General features: G+C 39.3%; 1 protein-coding gene across 4 annotated transcripts in view; it reads right to left on the minus strand.

Annotated features, from left to right (window-relative positions):
- LOC121380211 (trinucleotide repeat-containing gene 18 protein-like) overlaps nucleotides 1-13,023 on the minus strand; it is a 110,246-nt gene that overhangs the window by 55,082 nt on the left and 42,141 nt on the right. For all 4 annotated transcript variants that reach the window (XM_041509029.1, XM_041509027.1, XM_041509028.1 and 1 more), the window contains exon 3: nucleotides 7,080-7,193. In XM_041509029.1, coding sequence (XP_041364963.1) covers nucleotides 7,080-7,193 — 114 coding nt within the window. The remainder of the gene's footprint in view (nucleotides 1-7,079; nucleotides 7,194-13,023) is intronic.

The following is a 13,023-nucleotide window of genomic DNA, read 5'->3' on the forward strand; positions in this document are numbered from 1 at the left end:
CGACTGAGCCCGCCAGTGTGAAGGTCACATTTGTCGACCAATCAATAACTGTCTACACTTTGTGATTGACGAGGACGAGAATGGTCGCGTGCCCATTTGGCTTTCAATCAACAGTGTAGGTTTACGACATTCCAAAAACCGAACTGAGTCATTGCGTGTGCGTTACTTTCGTTGACGCGAATAAAGAAAGAAAACCCTCAGCCCCCCTCCAACCACTTATTCTCCACCACCACCCAAAAAAAAGAGAGAGAGAGCGAGCGAGCGAGAGAGAGAGAGAGAGAGAGAGAGAGAGAGAGAGAGAGAGAGAGAGAGAGAGAGAGAGAGAGAGAGAGAGACTGGCACACTTTTGAAACTGAAACTGATTTGTAGTATTATGAGAGCGAAATAAAGAAGGAAGTATGACTGAAAAGAAATTAATAGATTTTTTTGTAAAACAATTAGACTATTAGACATTAGACCATTTCTTACACAAAGATGAAAGCAAATACATGTATTTGAAAATAAAGTAAATATTTCAAATTAAAGCAGAAATGTTCTCCCGGGCTGAGGTACAGGAACTGGGATCAGAACAAGAACTGCTATTTTTACACTTTGATGCTAAAATCCATACTATTTATTTGTAATTTCTGATGGCTTTGGGTAACAACTACACCTTTAAATCCAATCTGCGGTCCAAAATCCTTAACCTGAAACTCTTCCTCAAGCAACCCAAATTTTAGTCCCCCCCCCCCCCCCCCCCCCACAATCCCGCCAATCCCCGCTCCATTATAATTTCCAACAGTCTTCTCAAGTAATTAGTTTAATCCTATTTTAAACATGAGCACGTTCGTGGACACATTTTACGATGGTGGTGGTATTTTCCTGTAAAGGGCAATCCATTACAACTTGAAACCAGGTTAGCGACGGAATACTCACACACCTTCGTCTTTCTTTTCTCGACTTTTGTTCCGTCGTTCGGTTAGGTAACAACCTCGGACTGACAGATGTGCAGAGAGAGAGAGAGAGAGAGAGAGAGAGAGAGAGAGAGAGAGAGAGAGAGAGAGGGAGAGGGGAGGGAGGGAGGGAGGAGAGAGAGAGAGAGAGAGAGATTGAGATGGATATATATATATATATATATATATATATGGGGAATGAAGACAGGAGGAAGTAAGAGGGATGAGAGAGAGAGGAGATACAAATAGTGTGTGTGTGTGTGTGTGTGAGAGAGAGAGAGAGAGAGAGAGAGAGAGAGAGAGAGAGAGAGAGAGAGAGAGAGAGACACAGAGACAGAGAGGGATAGAGAAAGGTATGTTCAGCGAGATGTTACTAAAAATAAGACACATTAGAAACTAACGGCATAATTACTGTTTCAGAAACAGTTTTAGTAGTAATAACGGAGACATCTTTCCTTAAATTTTATTGAACATTTTGAACTAACCAATCCGCAATTTTTATTAAATGGCAAAAACGCGTTAAATGAGAATACTATAAGATAAACAAATATTTTAATTTGCACAATCTGCGAAATTTAAAACAGACGATGACTCTATCGGAAGTACATATGGATAAGTTAAAGTTTGTTTTGTTTAACGACACCACTAGAGCACATTTATTTCTTAATCATGGGTTATTGGATGTCAAACATATTGTAATTTTGACAGTCATAGAGAGGAAATTTTTTTTTCATTAGTAGCAAGGGATCTTTTATATGCACCATCCCACAGACAGGATAGCACTAACCACGACCTTTGATATACCGGTCGTTGTACACTGACTGGAACGAGAAATAGTCCAAAGGACCCACCGACGGGGATAGATCCTAGACCGACCGCACACCAGGCATGCGCTTTATCACTGAGCTACGTCCCTCCATGGATAAGAGACATTAATGTAATATATAGCAGAATAAAATACTCCCACCCGCATCACGACCCCGCAAAACACCACCCCAACCCCCAAAAACAAAGAACCCAGAAAAGAAACCCCATAAAACAAACATATATATACTACAGGGATGTGATACTTGTTTAAAATAAAAGCTCAAATCTATTCATATACTATACCTAAATAAAGGTCATTTCTCAGCATCTTAGACCAAACCAATTCAACTCTGTGAAAAACATTTCACAAAAAACCCAAAAATACACCTGAAAAATCACATCCCTGAATCTGCTCGACATACAGGCATCTGGAATGACGTCATTAACGACGAAACCACCACACACACCCAGACGTCGTGCGCGCAGGTAGTCTGGCAATATGGCGACTGGAACCAGTTTCCATGACAGTGTAAAGTGAACGGACGATTAAATCTTGTAATCTGCGCTGTTAGATATATTATGGGCAAATGTCAGGTATTCGTTTTAAAAGTTGGGCATAAATAACCCGTACTGCCTGCGCTATTGGCCAGACCGCAGCGCAGCGCTACATAAAGAACGCCGCCGCAGAACGCTAATTGCAAGTGACCCGGATGTTGACGGTGCGTGGAGTACGTGTTGGTCCAATCGCCGGACGTGAAATCTACTGCTTTAGCAGACCACAGAAACCATACATCATGCACACCTTGCTGCATTTCCACAGAGATGCACATGGATCAGTCAAAGGGTTAATTATCTGTAGTTTACAGCGAACGTGTGTGTGTGTGTGTGTGTGTGTGTGTGTGTGTGTGTGTGTGTGTGGACATAAAACACGTTCTATTTAATGAATGTACATACAAAAAATTCTACACAAAATGACAGTTCAATATTTTGTTGCGTGTGTGTGTGGGGGGGGGGGTAAGTTGGGAGGGGGGTTAATATGAACATTGACAAGAATTCCGCCGAGACATGTTTTATGACTGTCACCTCTACACGTTTAGAATTCTTTAGGACAAGAGTTCATCCGCAATTTAATCGAAATCGTTTACTAATGTCACATATGAAATATGATATTAACCCCCTTGCCATTTTCATTCACATCCTCCAGTAAGGTTAGGAAAGTTCATGACATTGTATTTTTATTTGTGTTCCGTACCGAGAAACGATAATATTACTCGTCGCTCACTCATTGCATACCCCCAAAAAGGAGAAACCACCAACGAAATTAAAAAAAAAAAAAACAGAAAAAAAAAAAAAAATAGAAAGAAAACAAAGAAATAGTAATTTAATAAATCATATTTAAAAAAAAGAACTCACAAAACCCAAAAACGCAAAAACTCTGAAACCTAAAACAAACAAAGAAACAAACACACTTTCATTCGTCAATTCCTACCTGCCGCCATGAAGCGTCTCTTCGTTATTTGAAATATATTTCGTCTCTGTGTTTGTGAACTAACTACACCTACTGCAGAAGATAATTTATCCACGCAGCTGCTCACTGCCATAAACTGTCTAACACTGACGTCTCTCCTGGTTACAAGAATCTCTGCGACAAAACACTAACAGAAACTCGTATCTCTACCAAGGACAGTCCAAAGGACCTTATGGGGTCTAAGCTCAGTCAGGCACATTGTCTGAATGGGTATTTTCCCCTCTCCATCCAGTGCTCCATGATTGGTATATCAAAGGCTTTGGTATGTGCTGTCCTGTCTATGGGAAAATGCACATAAATGATCCAATGCTGCTAATTTAAAAATGTAGCGGGTTTCTTTTGAAGACTGCGTGTGGGAATTTCTAAACTGATTTCCAATAGCAGGTGATTGAAAATTCAATGCTCTGGTGGAGTCGTTAAAACAAACTAAGTTTGTCTGTGATGAAGGGCGGGGGAGGGGGAGGGGAGAGGGGAGCTCAGATACGTCATCCCCAAGTGGAAGATGATACATCGTTCCTACATTGTCGTTAAGAGGACTGCCATTATCAATACTGGTTTAAAGAATCTCAGCTTGCACAACCCAGAGTGGAACGGATATAAAGAATGACGCACTCAACACTTTTTATCTACGGATATATGGTGTCAGACATATAGTTATGGACCACACAGATAATGAGAGAGGAAACCCGTTGCCGCCACTCCATGGGCTACCCCTTTCCATTAGCAGCAACAAATCATCAATATGCATCATCCCCACAGACAGGATAATACATACCGACGTTTTTTGTTACACCATAAATAAAATGTGTTGACTGCATCGTTAAATAAATCATATTAATATGCTTCATTTAAGATGAGACGTCTTAGTGGCTCATGCCATTCTTAAACTAATACTTTCTACTGTCATGGTTACCGGTATATATATATTAACACTTTTGAAATAGTGCTAATATGTGCCATAGTTACAAGACAACCCTGGTACTGTCCTGCTTGTGAGAACTGCCTTGACTTCAAGAAAGACACTCCCCAATGACCACTTCACAACATCGTCAAAACGAAGAACATTTTTGGTAAAACCTGAAACAGCCGAAACTAAATTTTAAAGAAAGATATTTAATCAGATCGTCGTAGAATTCAAAGGGTATGTTGACTAGGTCGTAAATATATGCCCCCATCGCTGTCCGGTGTCTGTGTGTGGTGGTGGTGGTGGGTGGGTGGGTGGGTGGGGTGACCAAGTGGTTTTGCGCTCGCTTGATATCCGGCCGGTCTGGGATCGATCCCCGTCGTCGGGCCCATTGGGCTATTTCTCGTTCTAGGCAGTGAACCATGACTGGTACGTCAAAGGCCGTGGAATGTGCTGTCCTGTCTGTCGGATGGTGCATATAAAATATCCTTTGCTACTAATGGAAAAATGTAACGGGTTTCCTCTCTAAGACTATATGTTAAAATTACCAAATGTTTGACATCCAGTAGGCGATGATAAATAAATCAATGTGCTCTAGTGATGTCGTTAAACAAAACAAACGTTGGTGCATACAAAATATATCTTGCTGCTAATGCAAAATAATTTTTCTGCTAATCAGAAGAAGAAACTTATTTCTCTCTTTTAATAGGTCACTTGAGGTGGCCTAAAACAGAGAAAAGGAGAAAGCAAGAGTGAAAGACAAAGAGCGAGACAAACAGAGAGAGAGACAAAGAGCGAGACGGAGAGTGAGAGAGAGACAAAGAGCGAGACGGAGAGTGAGAGAGAGAGAGAGAGAGAGAGAGAGAGAGAGAGAGAGAGAGAGAGAGAGAGAGAGACAGAGGTAGGTCCAGAGGTAGGTCCAGAGCTGACGACGACTAAAACACACCCTGTTTGCTACAGACGGTATGAGAAATCATGTTGCACAAGACTTCGTCAATAAATCGACGGAAATGTCTGCCAAATTAGTTAAAAGATGATCTTTTAAAAACATGAAAATCGTCAAACGTCCATTATAGGCGCGGCAGGGACGTTCTGACACTTGAATACAACACCTCGAGAGGTTGGCGTCGCTCGGGACGTGATGTAAAGTTATAACTGGTTCAACAAAGGCCATGGTTTGTGCTATCCTGCCTGTGGGATGTGCAAATAAAAGATCCCTTGCTGCCTGTCGTAAAAGAGTAGCCTATGTGGCGACAGCGGGTTTCCTCTAAAAAAACCGTGTCAGAATGACCATATGTTTGATGTCCAATAGCCGATGATAAGATAAAAAATCAATGTGCTCTAGTGGCGTCGATAAATAAAACAAACTTTTTTTTGATGTAAAGTTTGACATCAACCATCCTTACAAACAAATCCGACAACCTCTCAACCAAACACACCGTGTATGCCAGCCACAGCAGTCTGGTAGCGGTAGGACTGGGGCCGAACAGTGTTCCTATACTGGGATCGATTTGACATCAACCATCCTTACAAACAAATCCGACAACCTCCTCTCAACCAAACACACCGTGTATGCCAGCCACAGCAGTCTGGTAGCGGTAGGACTGGGGCCGAACAGTGTTCCTATACTGGGATCGATTTGACATCAGCCATCCTTACAAACAAATCCGACAACCTCCTCTCAACCAAACACACCGTGTATGCCAGCCACAGCAGTCTGGTAGCGGTAGGACTGGGGCCGAACAGTGTTCCTATACTGGGATCGATTTAAGTAAAAAGGAGTGCACATACACTGGTATATATCTCAAGCCATAAACTGATTCGGTGAATAAATAAATAATGTTGGATGCAATAGTCATGATTAATATACTTTCTAACATAAATAAGTAAATAAACTGTAATAATTTTTAAAAGATGCAATGAGATGAACATTCATTGATGCATCCATAAACAAGTGCCATTGGTCTAAGACTTAAACTCTGTAATAAAAGTAATAGACCTCAATGCGTCAGAACAGTCATACATACTTCTCGCCTTTTGTTTTCACCAAGGCGAGATAGTTAAAATGAAAAACTAAACTAAACTGATCATAATGTCGAAGATAGGAAAAATAACACCCAATAATGTCGATAACGGGAAAATATTATTCATCAAAATGTCGATGATGGGAAAAATAACACTAATCAAAATGTCGATGATGGGAAAATCACATTCGTCAAAATGTCTATGATGGTGAAAACCACATTCGTCAAAGTGTCGATGATGGAAAAATTACATTAATCAAAATGTGGATGATGGGGATATCGCACTCATCATAATGTCGATGATAGCAAAATTACATTCATCACATGTGGATGATGGGGAAAATCACACTCATTAAAAATGTTGATCATGGGGGGAAATCACACGTCTAGACGTATTTATTGTTCGTTAAACCAATGCATGATAATGATTTTTGAATTTAGTCTCATTGTATATACAGACTGATATTTAGAAAAGAGCATTTCATATGTAATTTTAATCGATAAAAATGCTTTGTCGAACGGAAAAGTATTACAATAACGGGACAGTTTCTTTAAAACAAAATCGGTCAAACATGCTAAGTGTTTGAAATACAATTAAAGCTATTGATTTAATTTTAAAAAAATATACACTGTTTGCTTCAAAATTATTTACTGTACAGGGTATCCATATTTAAACTAATAAATAACCACACTATAAATATACCCCTACAAGAAAACAAAAACTAACAGGAAAACTACAACAAAATACCAAACAATAAATGGAAAAAAAAAAAAAAAAATAATAATAAAAAGTAAAATAATAAAAAATAAAATAAAAAATAAAATAAAATAAAATAAAATAAAATAAACCTTTAAAAAAAAAAAAAAAAGCACGGGTGACATACCTTCTGAGTGGGCGGTACTCCAATACTGCTGAACTTCAGGCATCAAAGATTTAATTCCTTCGGAGGCGTGGCTTCCGTTGCTAAGGTAACTGCCCATCAGTGCATATCCCGCTGCTGTGAAGATAAAGAAGAGAGAGAAAAAAAATGAAAACCAAGCGACACGTGCAGCGCAAAGTACACGCTTCTCTATTTACATTGTACTTCAGTGTCGATTTGACCTATGACCTCGATCACGTGACTACTTTCGTAACCTCGGCGGCAAGGTGACATAGAGGTACTTTAGAGGTGTGAAGTTAACGAGCATTAATTGGACGCCACTTCGAGATACTAACAAACTCTAGCGAACGCAGTGGGTTAACAGTAGATTTGGCAAGTTGTTCCAGGGTTGTACGATTGGAACAGGATACAGGTTTTAATTTTAATTTGTTTTTAATTTATTTTAAAATATGATAAAAACTTGAAGCAGAGAGGACAAAACTTGTGCTCACTGAATACCAATGACTGTTTACAGGTTGTTGAAGAAATGTTACTGTTTTGTTTTGTTTTGTTTTATTGGCTTGTTTGTTATTGTCTTTGAGTTTTGTTGTTTGTTTGTTTTTTGTTTTTTTGGTGTGTGTGTGTGTGAGAGAGAGAGAGAGAGAGAGAGAGAGAGAGAGAGAGAGAGAGAGAGAGAGAGAGAGAGAGAGGGGGGGGGGGGGGGGGGGAGGGTTTGCACGTCATTTAATCAGAAAGTAACCATAAATATTCCACTTAAAATATTCTTCTAACTATTCACACCAACCTATGAGCTAGCCACACAGGTAAATTCGGATGCTGGGTGTATATAGAGTAGGTACAACTTGAACAAAAAGGAAGATCGCTATTTTCCAACATGCATTGCACATAGGCAATATTTTCCAAAAATACCCCAAATAACCTAAAACATATCTTCCCCACTAACAATATTTTAATTTGATTCATCCGTTAAACACTGAATTTTTGTAACACTTCGCAGTTCAAGGGGAGTGGGAGGGGAGGGGAGGTACACACCCCAGCACTTCCCCCCTTGAACCTCTGGCTCTTGTTCCGAATGTGATACACTAAAGATACGGAAATCTTGGTGTTTTTCCTCCGCGACATTGTCAAGCTAAATTGCACGCTGTCACACACCACACGCTTTACGAGCAAAAAGTCTTGAGTACCAAATAATTTATAGCTTTAGAACCATCCACCGGATAGCACCGAATTATAAAAAAAAAACCCGGAGAAACATGTATTTTGTGAGTTGTAAACTCGGGCCATTAAATGTTAATTACACTGGGAGATTGTCAAGCTGAAGTGAGGTCATTGCAATTTAGCCTCTGGGGGATGCACAGATTCACGTAAATATTACATACTTTTAGAAAGTTTACCTGTTGACAAGTGTACCTGACATGCATGTGTGTTGGGTGTCATCACGTTATATTCTTTTAACAAGCTCTTTTAACATGCTCTTTTAACAAGCTCTTTTAACATGATTTTTTAACATGCTCTTTTAACAAGCTCTTTTCACTTCTTGCACACTTGCAATATGTTTATACTTCCTTGTAGAATGTTCAGCGCAGAGATACAATCATGTATTCGCAGGACAAACACACGAGTGTTCAAATTAAAGTGACAGACCCTAGTTTTTAAAAACTACAGCATCTTGTTTTTGATCATTTAACTCAGACATCACTTATATTTTATTGTTTAGATTATCCATTTCCGAACATCTGAAGTGTTTCTGGTCGTCCTGGTGTTTCTAATACCGCGAAATGAATTTTTACGATTTTAAAAAACACAGGTACTTTTGAGAAGTAACGGTTTTGGATACGAACTAATTATTTGTATGGTATTTTCCCGTTTCAACGTCACAAAGTCTTGTTTCACTCTACTGTAACTTTATCCAAATGTGTTCCATGACTGTAGATTAACCAAACTTAGTGTCCATTGCCACGGGTTCAGATTAGGTATACGCGTCTTTAAAATGCTTATACGTGTGGACATGTAGGCAGAAGCAGGTTTCTCCTCTAGATCTGCTCATTAGATTGTCTTATTTTCATTTCATTTCAAATTCAAGCAAACTAAATTGCACACTTCTGAACTATCTTGACTACTGAGAACAATTGTTAATGGTTAGTAAATGAGAAACCCTGTAATCCCCCCCCCCCCCCCCCCCCCATTCCACCATTACCACCACTATAACCAGCGTGCTGTGCAATCCCTTTGGCCTGGTGTTGTTACCGGGACACGAACTCACCGTCTACCTGCCTTACACATGCCGATAGGTTAATGTCTACAACATCGGGACGGGTAGGTTTTAATTGAATGCTCTCTTTGATCTGATGCTATTACCGGGACACGAACCCACTGTCTACCAACCTTACACACGACTGGTGGTTAATGCCTACACCATCAGGAAGAGGAGGTTTTTAATTGAATGTTCTCTTTCCTGTGATCAGTCATCCGTGAAAAAGCCATCAGCAGGTAACCACCGAGTGACGTGGCATCACGTAATCACTTCCAGTAACACGTGCTAGGACCGTTTTCATTATCCCTCACCCCACGTGACAGGCGTGTCGACCACAGAACGTGTCACTGGAACGCCACGCACCGACGCACACGCACAGAGTACGGGCAATACAAATACACATATAAAAATCCACGCAGTCAAAGGGACAAAAGACATTATTCCCCGCTGGAAACCAACTTCAGTGCCTTCTTTTATCTCGGTAACGTATGTCGGGGCGTGACATATAAATCAGAAATCAAACCATACCCATCTGACGAAAACCGTTAATTTATGTACATAAGATAGGAGGGTTTTCAAAACCAGTATACAACCGTTCTAATGCAATGGCCGTTAGACCATTCTAGCCAGGGCGATAACGCCGGGAATTTGACATTGATATTCTGAAGGTAAATGCATAAATCAAAAGATAATACATTATATTCCATGTTTACTAGTCTCCCATCTTTCTACACATTTCCATATATTCACTACATCAATCAAATAAGGAAATATTATGTTTTTAATTCAGTTATTGATGTATATGATGGCAGTTTATTGTGGGAAACTAAAATAATAATACCTCCCTACACCATTCAAAAAACTTTGAACCAGGCGTTCCTCTGTTTATAGGATTTATGGCGAGTACTCGATAACGACTGGACTGGTTCCCGTCCTGCCAGATTTAACATTAGACGCCAAATCAGAACGACAAAACAGTTACCCTATTCATAAACCAGTCTGGCTAAAGTTTTGTAGCGCATCTGAGCCTTAGTGACTATTGAAATAGAAAGAAATATTTTATTTAACGACGCACTCAACACTTTTTATTTACGGTTATATGGCGTCAGACATATGGTTAAGGACCACACAGATTTTGAAAGGAAACCCGCTGTCGCCACTACATGGGCTACTCTTTCCGATTAGCAGCAAGGGATCTTTTATTTGCGCTTCCCACAGGCAGGATAGCACAAACCATGGCCTTTGTTGAACCAGTTATGGATCACTGGTCGGTGCAAGTGGTTTACACCTACCCATTGAGTCTTGCGGAGCACTAGTGACTATTGAAGGCAGTTTGCCAATTGTAAAATAATAATATAACATGAAAGTGTCATATGTGAGCAATATTTTATAGATATACATTTGTATATTAAAATTTGTTTTAAAAAAGCAAGTACATGTATTAATATTTGAAATACATTCATATGCCATGTAGTAGGTATGCTACAGGTCAGCTGTCTGTCCAAGACAGGGGTTAGTGGTTACTGAGAGAGAAGTCAGTGTAGTGGCCTTACTCTGTTCCATGTTAAAGGCGCTCAGTCACGGATGGTTGACCTAATTATTGACCCATCAAAGTATTATATGACAATATATACATTTGATTTGTACCTAAAAGTACTTTATTGAACCATCTACATAACCACCATATCCCACTTATTATTGATATTTTATATAAAAAAAAAAAAAAATTGAATTATGTCGACGGTCCATAACGGCTATTTGGAGAGCCAAGCACTATAGCGTTGTAATCGTCTAGACTCTCCCCTGCTAAATTCCATAATAATAATAATAATAATAATAATAATAATAATAATAAATGGTGAGTTCATGTTCCGACTGTTTATTATTTTATTTCAGCGTATTCGCAGTTATGTTCGTCATGAAATAATATATTTTTTGTTTTATTATTTGCCATGTATATAGCCAGCCCTCATTTGTCAAGTCTCAATACACAGCGGTCGTTTATATAAAATTCAAAAATACTTTATATGGTTGTCGTATATATATATATATATATATAGCCTCATCACTACGAGTCTGTTTTGGCGTATTTTTACGACGTTTCACAAGAAGAGTTCCAAATTTTAAAAATGAAGCATGTTATGAAATTCCCTCGATCGTAGTTCAATTAAAATGTTTTGGATCATACAGTGACTAGGTTTGGTATTCCAAATGAATGTAATTACCATTTATAATCCATATTTAGAGAAATATAAAGGCTCACTAAATCCGTGACCGAGTGCCTTTAAGTCATTAAAACTCCGATACCGGAACCGGAGCCGATACCAGAATGCGAACTTCGGAACCCAGTATCTACCAGACTTAAGTCAGATGGCAGATTTTTCTGTGTATGCAATTCAGACTCAATATTCTATGCACAAACGTAACTTGTATACAAGTTAAAGTTTGTTTTGTTAAACGATTCCACCACAGCACATTGACTAATTAATCATCAGCTATTGGATGTCAAACATTTCGTAATTCTGACACGTAGTCTCCAGAGAAAAGCCGCTACGTTTTTTCCATTGGCAGCAGAGTATTTTTTATATGCACTTTCCAACAGACAAGGCACTACCGCTTTTGATATACCAGTTGTTAGACACTGGTTGGGAACCCCCCCCCCCCCCCCCCACACTGAAAAGTACACGTCGAAAATTATCCTCATACACTATTTTCACCGGCGAAGCCGATTGGGAGGGAGGGGACACCTTCACTCATCTTTTATATTTGCTCGTCGCCCCATAACGCGATTCATAGACAGTGTGTATACCCCCACCTCCATATATAAAATGTTATATGTCAATGACTCTTTTCTACAACATTCTGAATCTGTTGCTGGCAGTAGTAATACTTTTAACACCGTATAGACTATGACAGTACGACATGCACAGGCGGTGAGGCTGTTAAAGCGATTTGTGTATTTGAATTCAAATTATTTTACAATAAAACTACTGTACAATGAAAACATGCAAAATGCGCAGACCATTAAAACAATTTTATGTACGAAATTATTCCTCCGAGACGACTTTGGCATTGCCAACAGATAGTAATGACACTGCGCAGACGCAAAAGCGGTCATAATGACCCTTTGCCAGGAGAAGGACGTGTAATTAATTTGTCATTAGAGTTCTTTGTGAACATTTGATTGACGTGTGACACGCCCAGGTAGCATGTGGCTACAGAACGTCATTTCTGAAATGGACTCAATTGGTCAGACAAAAGATTATTCAAAACACAAATATAAAAACAAAAACAAGAACACACAAACAAACAACATTTAAATCTACGATCATATGGCATCAGACATAGGGTTAAGAACCACTGTAACACAGATAATGAGACAGAAAACCCGAAGGCGTCGTTCCATAGGCTACTCTACGATTAGCAGCAAGGTATCTTTTATATGCACCATCCCACATACCATCAGCTTTGTTACACCATTTGTGGAGCACTGGCTGCGAGAAGGAGAAATTGCCCAATGGGACTGACGGGGGATCAATCCTAGACCAATCGTGCATCAGGCAAGCTCTTTATCATTGATATATAATAGATTTATAATATCCCTTGCTGCTAATCAAAAAGAGTGTCGAGTTCGTCGTTAAATAAAACAATTACTTATTTTCGTTCAAACACGCGCACGCACGCACGCACACA

This window comes from Gigantopelta aegis, chromosome 8 (assembly GCF_016097555.1).
Source record: "Gigantopelta aegis isolate Gae_Host chromosome 8, Gae_host_genome, whole genome shotgun sequence".
NCBI classification, from domain to species: Eukaryota; Metazoa; Mollusca; class Gastropoda; order Neomphalida; family Peltospiridae; genus Gigantopelta; species Gigantopelta aegis.